The sequence below is a fragment of the Oncorhynchus keta genome, chromosome 7 (genome assembly GCF_023373465.1).
Source record: "Oncorhynchus keta strain PuntledgeMale-10-30-2019 chromosome 7, Oket_V2, whole genome shotgun sequence".
NCBI lineage: Eukaryota > Metazoa > Chordata > Actinopteri > Salmoniformes > Salmonidae > Oncorhynchus > Oncorhynchus keta.
The window spans coordinates 7,668,380-7,685,906 of record NC_068427.1 but is presented as its reverse complement, the minus strand read 5'-3'; the positions used below and the strand labels follow the sequence as shown (position 1 = coordinate 7,685,906).

At 41.5% G+C, this 17,527-nt stretch overlaps 1 protein-coding gene across 2 annotated transcripts in view; it reads right to left on the bottom strand.

Annotated features, from left to right (window-relative positions):
* LOC118385916 (inactive dipeptidyl peptidase 10-like) overlaps window positions 1–17,527 on the bottom strand; it is a 263,791-nt gene that overhangs the window by 46,615 nt on the left and 199,649 nt on the right. For both annotated transcript variants that reach the window (XM_035773157.2, XM_035773158.2), the window contains exons 4-7: window positions 13,965–14,059; window positions 13,745–13,819; window positions 557–609; window positions 201–282 (exon numbers count right to left, since the gene is read on the bottom strand). In XM_035773157.2, the coding sequence (XP_035629050.1) occupies window positions 201–282; window positions 557–609; window positions 13,745–13,819; window positions 13,965–14,059 (305 nt within the window). The remainder of the gene's footprint in view (window positions 1–200; window positions 283–556; window positions 610–13,744; window positions 13,820–13,964; window positions 14,060–17,527) is intronic.

The following is a 17,527-nucleotide window of genomic DNA, read 5'->3' as shown; positions in this document are numbered from 1 at the left end:
AACCTGATACCTTAGCCATTACGCCAAAAAATGCTAACTTCCTAATTGGGAGTAATATTCAAAAGCAATGTGATAAAGGGTTGTGACTTTAATCGGCGGCACAGGAAAAATCACATTATAAATGGTAACATGGGAGATATAAGAGGATTGCATGGACGAATGGCCTACTTGTGGTCACAGACCACTTGTCTTTGACTTACCAGTTGCTGGCCCTGTACTCCCCACGCAGCATACTGCAGAATAGAATTCAGCACCTCTGGAGGATCCAGCTCCCATACCTCCCTGAAAAACAACATTAGCTGCTGCTTAGAGCAGCTGACACATGTTGTTTGAAGGACAGTGCTCAACTCCTCTCAGCCTACTAGACTTGGCATGCCTGCCTTTCAAATTAACATTTGAAAACTTTAAAAGCTCATTTCACAACATTGTTTTATCATCATAATTGAAATGTAGTTAATGCCTGAGATAAACTGCCTGAGAATAGATAGTCTTGACAAGTAAACAAACACATCAAGACCCCAACAAAGTTAATGGTAAACAAGCAAACAAAACATACCTTGTGTGGATGTTGTAAATGCTATATGAGGCCATGTATGAATGCCGGAAAACCTGGAACAAAAGAGAGAAAAGAAAGAGGAGATTACTGCATGAAATATTTACGATGGAGGCAGCTTGGCTGATAACAACATCATAAAAACAGGCAGAGAAAGGCATCAAACAGAATAGACCGGTAGCTGTTTTCACAGATAGATTCTGGGGACAATGCAATTTGCATGGGTGACAGCTGGGAGATGAGACATTTTAATTCCATCTGAGAAACCGATCATGCAACCCCCATGACTTTAGGTCTGAAAGCCCGGGAGTATGAAAGACACAGAGAGAAAGGCAGGAGGGAGGGGGAGAGAGAGAGCATCCAAATGGTTCTGACTAGGGTGTTTGTAAATCTGTCTGGATTCCCCTCGAGAAGCTGTGCCTGACATGATAGTATAATTCAGACTGTAGACGGGGAAAGAGAGAGAGTGAGTGAGTGAGTGAGTGAGTGAGTGAGTGAGTGAGTGAGTGAGTGAGTGAGTGAGTGAGTGAGTGAGTGAGTGGTGAGTGAGTGGTGAGTGAGTGAGTGAGTGAGTGAGTGAGTGAGTGAGTGGTGGAGAGAGAGAGAGAGAGAGAGAGAGAGAGAGAGAGAGAGAGAGAGAGAGAGAGAGAGAGAGAGAGAGAGAGAGAGAGAGAGAGAGAGAGAGAGAGAGAGAGAGAGAGAGAGAGAGAGAGAGACACCTGATTCAGACTCAAGTGTTTGATATATCTGTTTGAGCAGACAGGAGTCTAAAAACAGGGATGCCACAGCCGAGGATGGATAGCTGAAATTAACAAGTGCTTCTTCATTTGAAAAGGATGCACTTTGCCACAGTGAATTATGCATAGCGCATGAGGACGGCGGAGAGGCCCGAAGGTGGTGGCAAAGATGTGAAAGCGCAAGATTGATGAGCACCAGAAATAGTGTTGACAAGCCAAGATGAGTGATCTCAGAAAGGGAGGGAGGTGGAGAGTGCACCTCCGATGGCTTTGACAAAAGATGTCTCATCTACCTCAGTTGCTATAAGCTGCTAAACCAACAGAGACGCAGGTCAGGGTTAAAGCTCTGTGAAAACATCCCTGGCTAGGAACTAAAACGCCCATGCGTTTAGATGCGCCGCAACTTCAGGCGCCGCAACTTCAGGCGCCGACAGAGATGGCCGCCTCGCTTCGCGTTCCTAGGAAACTATGCAGTATTTTTTATTTTTTTTATTTTGTTATTTATTACATTGGTACCCCCAGGTAATCTTAGGTTTTATTACATACAGTTGGGAGGAACTACTGGATATAAGAGCAACGTCAACTCACCATCATTACGACCCGAAGCGGATCCTGTGTTTTGCCCACCACCTGGGACAATGGATCGGATCCCAGGCGGCGAACCAATACAACGACGCCGTAAAAGGGGCAGACGAAACTGTCTTCTGGTCAGGCTCCGGAGACGGGCACATCGCGCACCGCTCTAGAGCATACTACTGGCCAATGTCCAGTCTCTTGACAACAAGATTGATGAAACCCGAGCAAGGGTAGCATTCCAGAGAGACATCAGAGACTGTAACGTTCTTTGCTTCACGGAAACATGGCTCACTCGAGACACGCTATCGGAGTCGGTACAGCCAGCTGGTTTCTTCACGCATCGCGCCGACAGAAACAAACATTTTTCTGGTAAGAAGAGGGGCGGGTATGCTTTATGATTACGTGGTGTGATCATAACAACATACAGGAACTCAAGTCCTTCTGTTCACCTGACATAGAATTCCTCACAATCAAATGTTGACCGCATTATCTACCAAGAGATTTTTCTTTGATTATAATCATAACCGCATATATTCCCCCCCAAGCAGACACATTGATGGCCCTGAACAAACTTTATTTTACTCTATGTAAACTGGAAACCACATATCCTGAGGCTGCATTCATTGTAGCTGGGGATTTTAACAAGGCTAATCTGAAAACAAGACTTCCTAAATTCTATCAGCATATTGATTGTGCTACCAGGGCTGGCAAAACCCTGGATCAATGTTTATTCTAACTTCCGCTACACATGTAAGGCCCTCCCCCGCCCTCCTTTCAGAAAAGCTGACCACGACTCCATTTTGTTGCTTCCAGCCGATAGACAGAAACTTAAAAAGGAAGCTCCCGCTCTCAGGTCTGTTCAACGCTGGTCTGACCAATCTGATTCCACGCTTCAAGATTGCTTCGATCACGTGGATTGGGATATGTTCCGCATTGCGTCAAACAACAACATTGACGAATACGCCGATTCGGTGAGCGAGTTCATTAGCAAGTGCATTGGCGATGTCGAACCCACAGCAACTATTTAAACATTCATCAACCAGAAACCGTGGATTGATGGCAGCATTCGCGAGAAACTGAAAGCGCAAACCACTGCTTTTAACCAGGGCAAGGTGACCAGAAACATGACCGAATACAAACAGTGTAGCTATTCCCTCCGCAAGGCAATCAAACAAACTAAGCGTCAGTATAGAGACAAAGTAGAGTCGCAATTCAATGACTCAGATACAAGAGGTATGTGGCAGGGTCTAAAGTCAATCAAGGATTACAAAATAAAAACAGCCCCGTCACGGACCAGGATGTCTTGCTCCCAGACAGACTAAACAACGTCTTTGCTCACTTTGAGGACAATATAGTGCCACTGACACAGCCCGCTACCAAAAACCTTCGAACTCTCCTTCATTGCAGCCGACATGAGTAAAACATTTAAACGTGTTAACCCTCGCATTCAATCAATCCTTATCCCAGTCTGCTGTTCCCACATACTTCAAGAGGGCCACCATTGTTCCTGTTCCCAAGAAAGCTAAGGTAACTGAGCTAAACGACTACCGCCATCATGAAGTGCTTTGAGAGACTAGTCAAGGACCATATCACCTCCGCCCTACCTGACACCCTAGACCCACGCCAATTTAACAACACATCACCGGGGGCAAACTACCTCTCCTCCAGGACACCTACACCACCCTAAACCTGCACACACTCGAGGGTTGCAGAGGGGCGAGGCAGATGATTAACTGCCTGCTTCCCAACCGAAACAGAAGAATTTTGCATTTTATTTTCTCTCTCTCGGAGGACCTGAGCCCTAGGACCATGCCCCAGGACTACCTGACATGATGACTCCTTGCTGTCCCCAGTCCAGCTGGCCGTGCTGCTGCTCCAGTTTAAACTGTTCTGCCTTATTATTATTCGACCATGCTGGTCATTTATGAACATTTGAACATCTTGGCCATGTTCTGTTATAATCTCCACCCGGCACAGCCAGAAGAGGACTGGCCACCCCACATAGCCTGGTTCCTCTCTAGGTTTCTTCCTAGGTTTTGACCTTTCTAGGGAGTTTTTCCTAGCCACTGTGCTTCTACACCTGTATTGCTTGCTGTTTGGGGTTTTAGGCTGGGTTACTGTACAGCACTTTGAGATATCAGCTGATGTACGAAGGGCTACATAAATCAATTTGATTTGATTTGACACGATGTCACAGGAAGGCCATAAAGATCACCAAGGACAACAACCACCCGAGCCACTGCCTTTTCACCCCGCTATCATCAAGAAGGCATCGTCAGTACAGGTGCATCAAAGCATGGACCGAGAGACTGAAAAACAGCTTCTATCTCAAGGCCATCAAACTGTTAAACAGCCACCACTAACATTGAGTGGCTGCTGCCATACATGTAAAAAATGTATCACTAGCCACTTTAAAAAATGCCACTTAATATAATGTTTACATACCCTACATTACTAATCTCATTTGTATATACTGTACTCGGTACCATCACTCATTCATATATCTTTATGTACATATTCTTCATCCCTTTACACTTGTAAAGGTAGCTGTTGTGGAATTGTTAGGTTAGATTACTCATTGGTTATTACTGCATTGTCGGAACTAGAAGCACAAGCATTTCGCTCCACTCGCAATAACATTTGCTAACCATGTGTATGTGACAAATAACATTTGATTTGATTTAAAACAAATTCAAGGTAATCATTTGGAACTAGAGGTAATGAGCTTTTTGTGAAATATCCACAGCAAAACCACAGACTCTTGTTCCCTGGGAAGGCACAAGAAGAGGAATGGACTCTGTGACTTTTATTGGAACCCTATTGACTCACTCCAGTTAGAGGTTTACTTCCAAACACACTTTGACCTTTGACAAAAAAGTTTAAACTGCCTGTCAGATACTACTTTGAGTGTCTGAGAAAGTGTTGAAGTTATCATTTTAAGAACCTAATTGCGCAGATATCTTTGCTGCAGGGTGGAATTCACTCTCTCTGAGCTGCTCGTCATCTCTAGCTTTGATAAAAATGTCCTACTCTGTATATGATGATACAATGGCTAATATCAGTTCCAGTATCAGGTGTACAGTTACAGGATAATTTCGAAATGTTTCACATTGTTTCCCTCACTACATCTTTTCAAGAGCTGGCACAATGACCTTTGTGTTCAGTATGGTGATTTAATCAAAGACAAGTAGGTTGACATTTTCAACTCCTACTGCGCTAAAACTTTTGCTGCAACTCAATGTTGAATACAAGTGGTCTGCACAGGGCAGTTCTATCAAACACCATTAACACTGCAAAAGTTTAGTATAAAACCACACAGAGGGAAACTTATCTGCCCAAACCAATGAAACGACCATGGTGTATTAATGACGATTTTCATCACCATGTTCCTCCATTTCAAATATTATGTGATTAATAAATTTGCCACACACTGACCATCCTTCCCTCCCTCTTTTCCTTGCTCCTCTTCCACTGCCAAGGTGACTTGCCTGCTCCCTCCTCCCCTCCTCCCCTCATATTACGTATGCAAATCGGATTGAATGAAATGAAAACACGGATTCTCTTGATTTATGGGAGAGGTGTGGAGGATCATGGTTCTGTATATTACCCAGAGATCCCCTAATCTCTGGCAGTGTGTGGCACGTGCCTGGGAGCAGGGGCCCACAGATTAAAACACATGATTAAATATCTAGACTGGTTCAGACAGCTTTAGGCGCTCTTCTATACTGCCTCAGAGAAGAGTCCACTGGACCAGCTAACGGAGAAATGCATGCCAAGGTTTCCAATGGCTGCTTTCAGCCTCTGGGTAAATAAATGTTACAAAATAGTATTTGAAATGAAAATAGTATTTGGATGCTTGTATGTGTGAAAAGAGTTTATTACATAGTAATAACATGTTTAAGGCTGTTAATAACTGTGTTATATACAGTAGGACAGTTGAATACAAATGGGAATGATTGTTTTGTTTAATCATGTGTCTAAAAACAGGTGACTTACTTGCATTTAGAAACTAAAGGCCTAGTTTACTGCCCTTATTGGAACATGACCACATTTAAGGAAAAACTTTGCTCAACTGGCTGTTGGTTACAGAGGAGCCTTAACCAAATACAGTGAAGAAACTTAAGCAAATTCTAGCACATTCTAGCACCAACATAGCAAAGAGCCAATGAGCCAGCTTTCTTAGCACTCTTAGCACTCACACCCCAAAACAAGTTTATTTGTGTCTCCAGCCCCACTGGGATCGATCTATTTGTCAGCAAAAGGGGAGGAGAGTAGGGGGGAGATCAATAGAACACTCGAGGGTGGGAATTATTTTAGGCTGTAAGCCGCTCTAGAGGTGCCTGTGCAATGAACGTAAGAGCAGGCTGCACCCCTACGAGTATCAAAGCGAAATGGTCCCTGAAGCTACCGATGCCGTATAATATTTTGCTACCTTATATATTTTGTGCACAATGTTGGCCCAGTGTGAATGACAGAATCAGTGCAACCCTGACAGCAGTCAGTATTTGGCCCTCAGGTTACCATAGCAATTCTGGACCCTTACAGCACACGGGACCCATCAGATTAACTATAATAGCATGGGCCCTCAAGGTGCCAGTGCTGTGACGACCATCCAGTCTCAGGGGTCTGCCAGACCCAATCTAGTCCCATTTAGAGTGGGAGGGAATATGGATACGGTGAAAACGGTGCTTAGGGCCCCAGGTGCTGCTTTTGGCCTGCTAAATCACACAACATTGGGCTATTTGGGTTACCGTGACCCCCGTATAGTCCTGATGAGATAGCTCTAAAAGATTCTGTCTCTCCTTCATCTTCCTTTGTGATTCCCGCCAGGCTCATTTGTTCAGTAATCAGCCTTGAGGGGTTAGGCGAGGTAGGACCTAATGTACGTATTCAGCCTCTGCTCATTTGAAGGCGGCGAGCCACTGAATATAAATGCTACTTCATCAATGTTACACAATGTTTTATCCTTCACAAAGATATATCAAGGTTTGGAGGACCAGAAGGTAAAGAAACTGAATTCTTCATATATTTCCCTCGCCAGTATGTCAAATAACCGATCACAATGTAATAAACTTTGTGAATGAATGAACAGAACAGAACAGAAACGTAAAATCGTCTATTTGACTGAGATCTGTCATCAAATGAAATACAACACAACTTCCTCACAGGGCGATTGTCATGTCAAGTAAACAATGGACTTCATTATTATACTCCATGGGTAAACTCTGGACTCTGACTCTCTATTGGTTACACAGACTTTTTGCCTCCCGTTCCATTCTTAACACCGCTCGCCGGCTTTGTATATATGTTGCCTGATGAAATTGCTGGACACAATATGATCTTGTTGCCATCTGATGAACATTCAAATGTCATAAATCAGCACTGCAGAGCTCTCCCTGTCCTCTGCCGTACCTTGATTGTATTACTGTTGATGATATCTGGAAATGTGCATGTACACCCTGGCCAATCTACGGTTGCTAGCCCCAATTCTTACTTGTGCTCTGATATCTGCTTCACTGATTTCTGCTCCCGTAAAAGCATGGGTTTTCTGCACGTTAACCCGAGAAGCGTATTACCTAAAAGGATCAATTGAAAGTTTGGGTTCAGAGCTCCAATCCAAATGTGTTGGTCATTACTGAGACGTGGTTAAGGAAGAGTGTTTTGAATACTGATGTTAACCTTTCTGGTTATAACCTTTTTTGGCAAGACAGATCTTCCAAAGGTGGGGGAGTGGCAATCTTTACCAAGGATCACATTCAGTGATCGGTTATCTCCACCAAGTCTGTCCCCAAACAATTTGATTTGCTGGTTTTAAGTATTAAACTTTCAACTAGCTCTTTGTTGACTGTTGCTGGGTGCTATCGTCCTCCATCAGCAACAGCCTGTAACCTACCTGCCCTAAGCTCTCTCCTGGGCCCTTACACCAAGTCTGAATTTGTCCTGCTAGGTGACCAAAACTGGGACATGCTTAAACTACCTGACCAAGTCCTACAACAATTTGACTCCCTAAATCTTTCTCAGATTATTACCAGTCCCACAAGGTATGACTTCAAACACCCAGAAAAGGCTACTCTTCTTGATGTTATCCTCATAAATAATCCTGATAGATATCAGTCTGGTGTCTTCTGTAATGACCTTAGTGATCACTAAGGTCATAGCCTGCGTATAGCCTGCGTTCGTAATGGCTTCTCAGTGAAACAACCTGTCCTGATTTGTCATAGAGGCTTGCTAAAAAACTTTAATGAGCAAGCCTTCCTTCATAACTGGCCTCTGTAAAATGGTATAGAATCAGCTTGATCCCCTCTGTCGAAGATGCTTGGACCTTCTTTTTTGATCATTACAGTGGTATTGTTAACAAACACACCCCCATGAAGAAAATGAGAATTAAAACCAGGTTCAACCCCTGGTTCGACCGTGATCTTGCAGAGTTATACTCCACCTCAAAAATTTGGCGAAATGCTCGGGCACACACATACTTAGGCTGACTGGCTGTTGTTCAGGCAAATGAGACATCACGCTATCTGGAAAGCCAAAGTTAGTTACTTTAAGAAGCAGTGCCCAGACTGAACTGCCTCCTACTCTGTCCCAGATGCTAATATATGCATATTATTAGTAGTATTGGATGGAAAACACTCTGAAGTTTCTAAAACTGTTTGAATGATGTCTGTGAGTTTAACAGAATTGATGTATGCAATCAATTTTTAGGATGTTTATAAGGTTCCAACCGGAGAATTCCATTGTCTGAAGAAAAGCATTGGAATGAGAGCAAACTCTGTCGGGAGCGCGCGTCATGAGACCGAGGCTCTCTGCCAGACCACTCGCTCAAAGAGCTATTATGAGCCCCTCCTTTATAGTAGAATCCTTAAACCAGTTTCTAAAGATGGTGACATCTATTGGAAGCCCTAGGACGTGCATCCTCACAGACATCATTCAAACAGTTTTACAAACTTCAGCGTGTTTTCTATCCAATAGTAATAATAATATGCATATATTAGCAATCTAGGACAGAGTAGGATGCAGTTCACTATGGGCACGCAATTCATCCAAAGTGAAAATACTGCCCCCTATCCCCAACAACTTAAGTATTTCTTTAATTCTTTAATTCTGTGAAAAACACTTGCATCTTTTATCAACATTTATTATGAGTATTTCTGCAAAATCACCGGATGTTTTGGAATCAAAACATTACTGCACATAACGCGCCAATGTAAACTGAGATTTCTGGATATAAATATGCACATTATCGAACAAAACATACATGTATTGTGTAACATGATGTCCTATGAGTGTCATCTGATGAAGATCATCAAAGGTTAGTGAATCATTTTATCTATATTTCTGCTTTTTGTGACTCCTATCTTTGGCTGGAAAATGGCTGTGTGTGTTTTTGTGACTTGACTCTGACCTAATATAATTAGATGTTGTCAGATGGTTTAGACCCTTTCTTCTTTAAGGTTGCTGCCCCTATCATCGCCAAGCCTATCTCTGACCTTTTTAACCTGTCTCTCCTTTCTGGGGAGGTTTCCATTGCTTGGAAGGCAGCCACAGTTCGGCCTTCATTTAAAGGGGAGATCAAGCTGATCCTAACTGTTATTAGGCCTTTTGCCCTGTTTATCAAAAGTGTTGTAAAAACTTGTCAATAATCAACTGACTGGCTTTCTTGATGTCAATAGAATTCTCTCTGGTATGCAATCTGGTTTCTGTTCAGGTTATGAACGTGTCACTGTAACCTTAACTTCTCTAGGATAGGGGGCAGCATTCGGAATTTTAGATGAAAAGCATGCCCAAATTCAACTGCCTGCTACTCATCCCCAGAAGATAAGATATGCATATTATTAGTAGATTTGGGTAGAAAACACTCTGAAGTTTCTACAACTGTTTAAATCATGTCTGTGAGTATAAAACAACTTATTTGGCATGCGAAACCCCAAGGACAAACCATTCAGATTTTTTCTTTTGAGGTCACTCTCTTTTCAATGGCAATCCATAATTCTAAAGGACCTTCTTGCAGTTCCTACCGCTTCCACTGGATGTCAACAGATCTTGGTTGAGGTTTCTCCTTTGAGAAATGAAGAAGTAACACTGTTCAGAGTGAGGCTCAAGGGAAGTGTACACTTTGTTAGAGGCGCGTGACCTGAAAGCACGCTCCACTTTGTTTTCCTCCGGTATTGAACACAGATCATCAGTCTTCAATTTGATCTATTATTTACGTTAAAAAATACCTAAAGTTGTATTAAAAAGTCGTTTGAAATGTTTGGACAATGCTTACAGGTAACTTTTGAGATATTTTGTAGTCACATTGCGCAATTTGGAACCAGTGTTTTTCTGGATCAAACGCACCAAATAAATGGACATTTTGGATATATATTGACGGTATTAATCGAACAAAAGGACCATTTGTGATGTTTATGGGACATATTAGAGTGCCAACAGAAGAAGCTCGTCAAAGGTAAGGAATTAATTATATTTTTATTTCTGGGTTTTGTGTCGAGCCTGCACGGTTAAAATATGCTTTTCTCTCTTTGTTTACTGGGGTGCTATCCTCAGATAATAGCATCGTTTGATTTCGCAGTAAAGCATTTTTTACATCTGACACATTGGCTGGATTCACAACAAGTGTAGCTTTAATTTGGTATATATAATGTGTGATTTCATCAAAGTTAAATTTTTATAGTAATTTATTTGAATTTGACTCTCTGCATTTTCACTGGATGTTGTCCAGGTGGGACGCTACCGTCCCACATATCCCAGAGAGGTTAAAGGTCTCCAATGATGTCACCATTGCTCTTGATTCTAAGCAATTTTGTGCTGCTATTTTTATTGACTTGGCCAAAGCTTTTGATACGGTAGACCATTCCATTCTTGTGGGCCGGCTAAGGAATATTGGTGTCTCTGAGGGGCCTTTGGCCTGGTATGCTAACTACCTCTCTCAAAGAGTGCAGTGTATAAAGTCAGAAAATCTGCTATCTCAGCCACTGCCTGTCACCAAGGGAGTAGCCAAGGCTCAATCCTAGGCCCCATGCTCTTCTCAATTTACATCAACAACATAGCTCAGGCAGTAGGAAGGTCTCTCATCTGTTTATATGCAGATGATACAGTCTTATACTCAGCTGGCCCCTCCCCAGATTTTGTGTTAAATGCTCTACCACAAAGCATTCTTAGTGTCCAACAAGCTTTCTCTACCCTTATTAACCTTGTTCTGAACTTGTCCAAAACAAAGGTCATATGGTTTGGCAAGACAAATGCCCCTCTCCCCACAGGTGTGATTACTACCTCTGAGGGTTTAGATCTTGAGGTAGTCACCTCATACAATTACTTGGGATTATGGCTAGATAGTACACTGTCCTTCTCTCAGCACATACCAAAGCTGCAGGCTAAAGTAAAATCTAGACTTGGTTTCATATATCGTAATCGCTCCTCTTTCACCCCAACTGCCAAACTAACCCTGATTCAGATGACCATCCTACCCATGCTCCTCATAGGACACATAGACCAATGCTCCTTCTAGGACAAATCACTGCACTCTATACTCCTATGTAAACTGGTCATCTCTGTATACCTGTCGCAAGACCCACTGGTTGATCATTATTTATAAAACCCTCTTAGGCCTCACTCCCCCCTATCTGAGATATCTACTGCATCCCTCATCCTCCACATACAACACCCGTTCTGCCAACCCTATTCTGTTAAAAGGTCCCCAAAGCACACACATCCCTGGGTCGCTCGTCTTTTCAGTTCGCTGCAGCTAGTGACTGGAACGAGCTGCAACAAGCACTCAAACTGCACAGTTTTATCTTAATCTCTTCATTCAAAGTCTCAATCATGGATACTTTTACTGACAGTTGTGGCTGCTTTGTGTGATATATTGTTGTCTCTACCATCTTGCCCGTTGTGCTACTGTCTCGGCAAAATAATGTTTGTACCATGTTTTGTGCTGCTACCATGTTGTGTTGCTACCATGTTGTGTTTTCATGTGTTGCTGCCTTGCTATGTCGTTGTAATTAGGTCTCTCTTTATGTAGTGTTGTCTCTCTTGTTGTGATGTGTGTTTTGTCCTATATTTATGTTATTTAAGAAAATATATAATAATTTAATCCCAGTCCCCATCCCCACAGGAGGTCTTTTGCCTTTTGGTAGGCCGTCATTGTAAATAACAATTTGTTCTTAACTGACTTGCCTAGTTTAAAAAAGGTTAAATAAAAATAAATAAAATAAAAACGGAAATCCCGGTTATACACTCTTGTTTGGTGAGGTACAACCAATTATTTATATGTACACTCTATGACTGATAGGGGACACTGTGTTGAAGCCATGGTGCCTCCATCTTGATTAATGCATTACACCATTGCAAAAAATATTTTGGAAGCTATAGAAGCTATAAACATTTATTAATGTCTACATTCGTTTTTGCCACATGTATTTTATTACAGACATGTTACTGCGTACTTTTACATTATATTACAGTATGTGAGCTAAACATAAAAATTAAAAATGAATAAGTATCTAAAAACATTTTCCTTAAATAATCATCTTTGGAGATTACTAATGTTTCCATCCCCACTACAACACAAAAATACTTCAATGTCAGTCATTTTGTCCTTGGAACATTTATTTGATTCCATTAAATCCTATGTCAGATTGCTCCTTCTGGGGAGTGCCAATATAGCCGACCAGTAGCTACAAAGCGTCTCTCAGGGGCCAACAGATAGCATCAGCAATCCAGGGTTTCTATATATCATTGGGTACGACCTACTCAAACCTGATTAGCTTGAAGCTTTTCTCTAATTATTATTGCAAACACAATGCATTGGATCAACATAGACCTGGAGGATTTAAAACCTTGAAGAGCATTACAAGATGTTTACCAGCAAAGTAAACATATCCTATTGTCACGATTGACACAGAGATTACGAGTGTTTATAAAGCTTAACGGCTCTTGGATACCTCAGTAATGAGATAAAGGCATGTAATCTTAGAGCTACTGTAGGTGAGACTTCCAGAGATTTCCAGGGGGAAACTGTCAATAACTTCAACCTACACCAGTTGATGTGGACATACTTGTTCAAATGCCACAACGTTATTCTGTGCTTTTTTTCATTCCAACATACTATACCGGTACTGCCCTGTTTGTTCAACTAAACAATTTCCCAAGGGCCCAGAGATTGTGTTCATACAGTAGGTGCCTAAGCATATATAGTGCACATATCATTAAATGGTGAACAAATGACAGCCTCTATACACATCTTTCATAATCAATTCCGAGCTTTTCTACGTATCTATGAAATACAACATCACATTACACGTCAAAAGAAAGGGACAACACAGGGCACAGGCACAGGTTTGCCAACTACAGGGGTGTATTTATACTGCCAATTCTGTTGTAAAACGTTTCTTAGACGGAAGCAAACGGAACTAACCTAAAACGGACCTACCTGATTTTGTCCAATAGAAACTCTTGTTTAGCTCTGTTTGCTTTCATTTGGTTCTGAACGGGAAAAGGTTTCTGTAATGAATACACCCTCGTCCTCGAGTACCCACAACAGCGCACATTTTATGGGGGACAAGTACACCTGATTCAACTTGTCAACTAATCATTAAGCCCTCAATGAGTTGAATCAGTTTTCTGGGGCTACAACAAATATGTGTGCTGTTGGACAGGAGTTGGCAGACACTGGTGTAGTATGCATGCCTTTAAGATTGAGTTTATTGTAATATTTAATAGTGCGCTATAGAATGTGTGAGAGACAGAGAGCGAGAGAGAGAGAGAGAGAGAGAGAGAGAGAGAGAGAGAGAGAGAGAGAGAGCGAGAGAGAGAGAGAGAGAGATTCATATGGAGTGTGGGGGGATTAAGACCATTAAAGTAAAAAGATACAGTTTACCTGTTTAACATCATAGGCAAAGAGCACATATTTCAAGTCCGGGGAAACGGAGTACTTTGCAACATTGAAATTGACCTACAAGACAAAGAAGAGGAAAAGAGAGTGAGAGCATTTTTAAGTGGGTATATCCATTTGCTAACATGTCACTTTGAGTGTCAGGGTATATGTTTGTGTAAGTCTGTGTGCATGCATGTTCAGATGGTAAAGGGTTTTCACTTACAAATGTTGTGTTTGTCAGTACAATTTCAGTCTCATTGGTGAGGATGTTAAACTTGATTACGTGGCCATCGCGATTCCTGTAGATCACTTCTGAGTCTATGAAAGGAGAGAAAAATAAGAAAAAACATGTCTTTCTGAAACAATTCCTCTGTCGATATTTCTACTAAAGAAGAAATTGCAAGGCCTTTGTTGCCATTTGAATGCAAGGCTGGATGGCTGTCAAAACCAGAACTGTACCTTGAATACGGCTTTGTAGACAACATTTTGACAATAAAAGTCTCCATTCTATCCCAATTTCCTTGTTTTTCTTCAGCATAGCAAAGACAGAATGTCCAGTACACTGTCACATCATTGTCTCTGGAAAATCAAATGACAATAGTAACATGGACGGCACTGACTCCATTCATACACGTGAGCGCGTGACTGCACTGTGATCAACATATATGAAGCCAAATAATCATTTCATGGTGTATAGAAACAATAGTAAAAAGTGCCATCAGAAGCTATTCACACCCCTTTTACTTTATCCACATTTTGTTGTGGAATAGCAGAAGGCTGCTGAGTGGAGAACGGCTGATAAATAATGGCTGGAATGGAGAAAATGAAATGGCATCAAACACCTGGAAACCATTTATTGAGACCATTCCACTCACTCCACTCTTCACCACAAGCCCGTTCCCCCAATTAAGGTGGGCACCAAACTCCTGTTTAGTAAGGTCCCTCAGTTGGGCAGTACATTTCCAACACAGATTCAACCACTGAGACCAGGCAGTTTTTCCAATGCCTCGCAAAGAAGGGCATCTATTGGTAGATGGTTAAAAAAAAAAGCTGACATTCGATATCCCTTTGAACATGGATGATGATCTAAAACACAGGGACAGATCTACACTGGAGTTGCTTACCAAGAAGACCCTGAAAGTTCCTGAGTGGCCAAGTTACAGTTTTGACATAAATCTGTTCAGAAAATCTGTGGCAAGCCCTGAAAATGATTGTCTAGCAATGATCAACAACCAATTTGACAGAGCTTGAAGAATGTCTTAAACAATAATGGGCAAATGTTGCACAATCCAGCTTATAGACTTACCCAGAAAGTCTCACAGCTGTAATTGCTGCCAAATGTGATTCTAACATGTATTTATCTAATAAAAAATCATGTATTTTTTAAAACAAATGTTACAATTTGTCTTCCACATGTATTTTGTGTGGATAGTTGACCAAAAATGTCAAATTAAATCAATTTTAAACCCACTTTGTAACAACCAAATGTGGAAAAGTCAAGGTGTGTGAATACTTGTATGTAGCTTGTAGCCTGTGTTCTTGTTGTTGAATGCCACAGCATTATCTGCTCTGTGATGTCATACGCAGACATGGTCCTGAAATATCATCCAGCAGTACTGCAAATGGCAGACACAAACACACATTGAGCAAATGATAGCATGCATTGCTAATCACTAATTCATACATGAGTTATGATCAAATGCAAACAAAACAAAGATGGAAGACAATCCATAACATTCTGTGCTGAAACAAGCTCAGACAGATATCCCATAATGAAGTTATCCATCTCTGTCAAAAGGTTATTTGGAGGTTATGCAACTGACAGGGCAACCCCAGCAGACCTGGCAACCCCGGCAGATATTGGATTCCTACAGTGGGAGCTGATCACCTATACCCGCTTCTCAGCAGAGTCTCATTTGTCTGTCAACAATTTTCTCATGCACATCCAATCAGGTCCCTGTTGCCATGCTGTAGTTACCATGGGATTGATTGATGGTTCATGGGGCCCTCACGGCCCAAACCCGCCCCATATTTTGTTCCTGTCATAACCTCTGTGAGCATATCACAGACATAAATGTCATCATCTAAAACAAGAAATCTGATGCCTCAAGACCACTGGTCGAAATATTTGTGTTTACCACGACCATACACAGTGGGGTCTGAAATGATTGACAACCTTGATAAAGGTAAGCAAAAAGGACTGTATAAAATAAAGCATTCAAATACTGAGCTACATTGTGTGCTCAAATTATATTATTTCATACTAATACAAATGTATGTATGGGGTTGGAACCGGTGCTTTGGTCAGATGACATGAAAATAGAGCTATTTGGCCACGCACATGAGTGGTGGATTTGGCGTCAAAATGAGAATGCATGAGCAGAAAATAACTCCATATATACTGTAAAATATGGTGGTGGATCTTTGATGTTATGGGGCTATTTTGCTTCCACTGGTCCTAAGGCCCTTGTTGACTGTCAATGGCTTCATGAACTTTACCCAGTACCAGGACAGGATATATTAGCCAAAACCTTTCTGCCTCTGTCAAGAGGCTGAAACTTGGCTGCATGTGGATCGATCTTCCAGCAAGACAATAACCCCAAACACACATCAAAATCCACAAAGAAATTCTTAATTGGCCATAAAATCAACATTTTGCAATGGCCATCTCATTCTCCGGACTTGAAACCCCATTGAAAACCTGTGGTTTGAGCGCAGACGAAGGATATCAAGGATCTGGAAGGATTCTGTACGGAGGAAGGGTCGTTATTAAAAACAGGGGTGTCAATCATGTATACCCCTACCTTTTTGAGGAAAAAAACGTTCTCTGATCAATTGTATTAGTATAAAATAATACATTTCCCATTTTTTTTTGCGTATAATACAGCTCAGTATTTAAATTATTGTCACGCCTTGGTCTTAGTATTTTGTCTTTTCTTTAATTATTTGTTCAGGCCAGGGTGTGACATGGGTTTATTGTATTGTCTTATTGGGGTTTTTGTAGGCATTGGGATTGTGGTTGATTAGGGGTGTGTCTAGTATAGGCTTGGCTGCCTGAGGCGGTTCTCAATCAGAGTCAGGTGATTCTTGTTGTCTCTGATGGGGAACCGTATTTAGGTAGCATGGGTTTCACTTTGTATTTCGTGGGTGTTTGTTCCTGTCTCTGTGTAGTTTCACCAGATAGGCTGTAATTAGGTTTCACGTTCCGTTTTGTTGTTTTCGTATTTGTATAAGTTATGTTCATGTATCGCGATCCTTCATTAAAGATCATGAGTAACAACCACGCTGCATTTCGGTCCGACTCTCTTTCGACAAACGAAGAACGCCGTTACAATTATTTATTTTATACAGTCATTTTTGCTCATCTTCATCAAGCATGTTAAATACTTTGGACCCAATAAGGACAATAAGAAACCAAATGACAAAATGAACCACCTAGGGTATACATTTTATTATCAGAGTTTGAGTAAGAGGACTGATTCAGACTTAGGGAAATATTTTCCTTTGTTCTGTGTTTTAATTGAAGCACTTCTCAGGATTTGGTATTCAGACTTACAGTATGCAGGTGCCTAACAAACTCTTTGGGTGTTGCTCCCTTATGCGCACTATACGTTTATCTAAAGCCATCCCTTTAAATACAGTGTACCTTTTCTTGACAGACTAGAGTAGGGTATATAGAGAGAACAGGTTCTGAGTATTAGGGATCATGAAGAAAGCCATCAAAATATGCATATTTGTCTAATTTTAATAGATGAATGCATATTGTGATCTTGTAGAGTATTTATG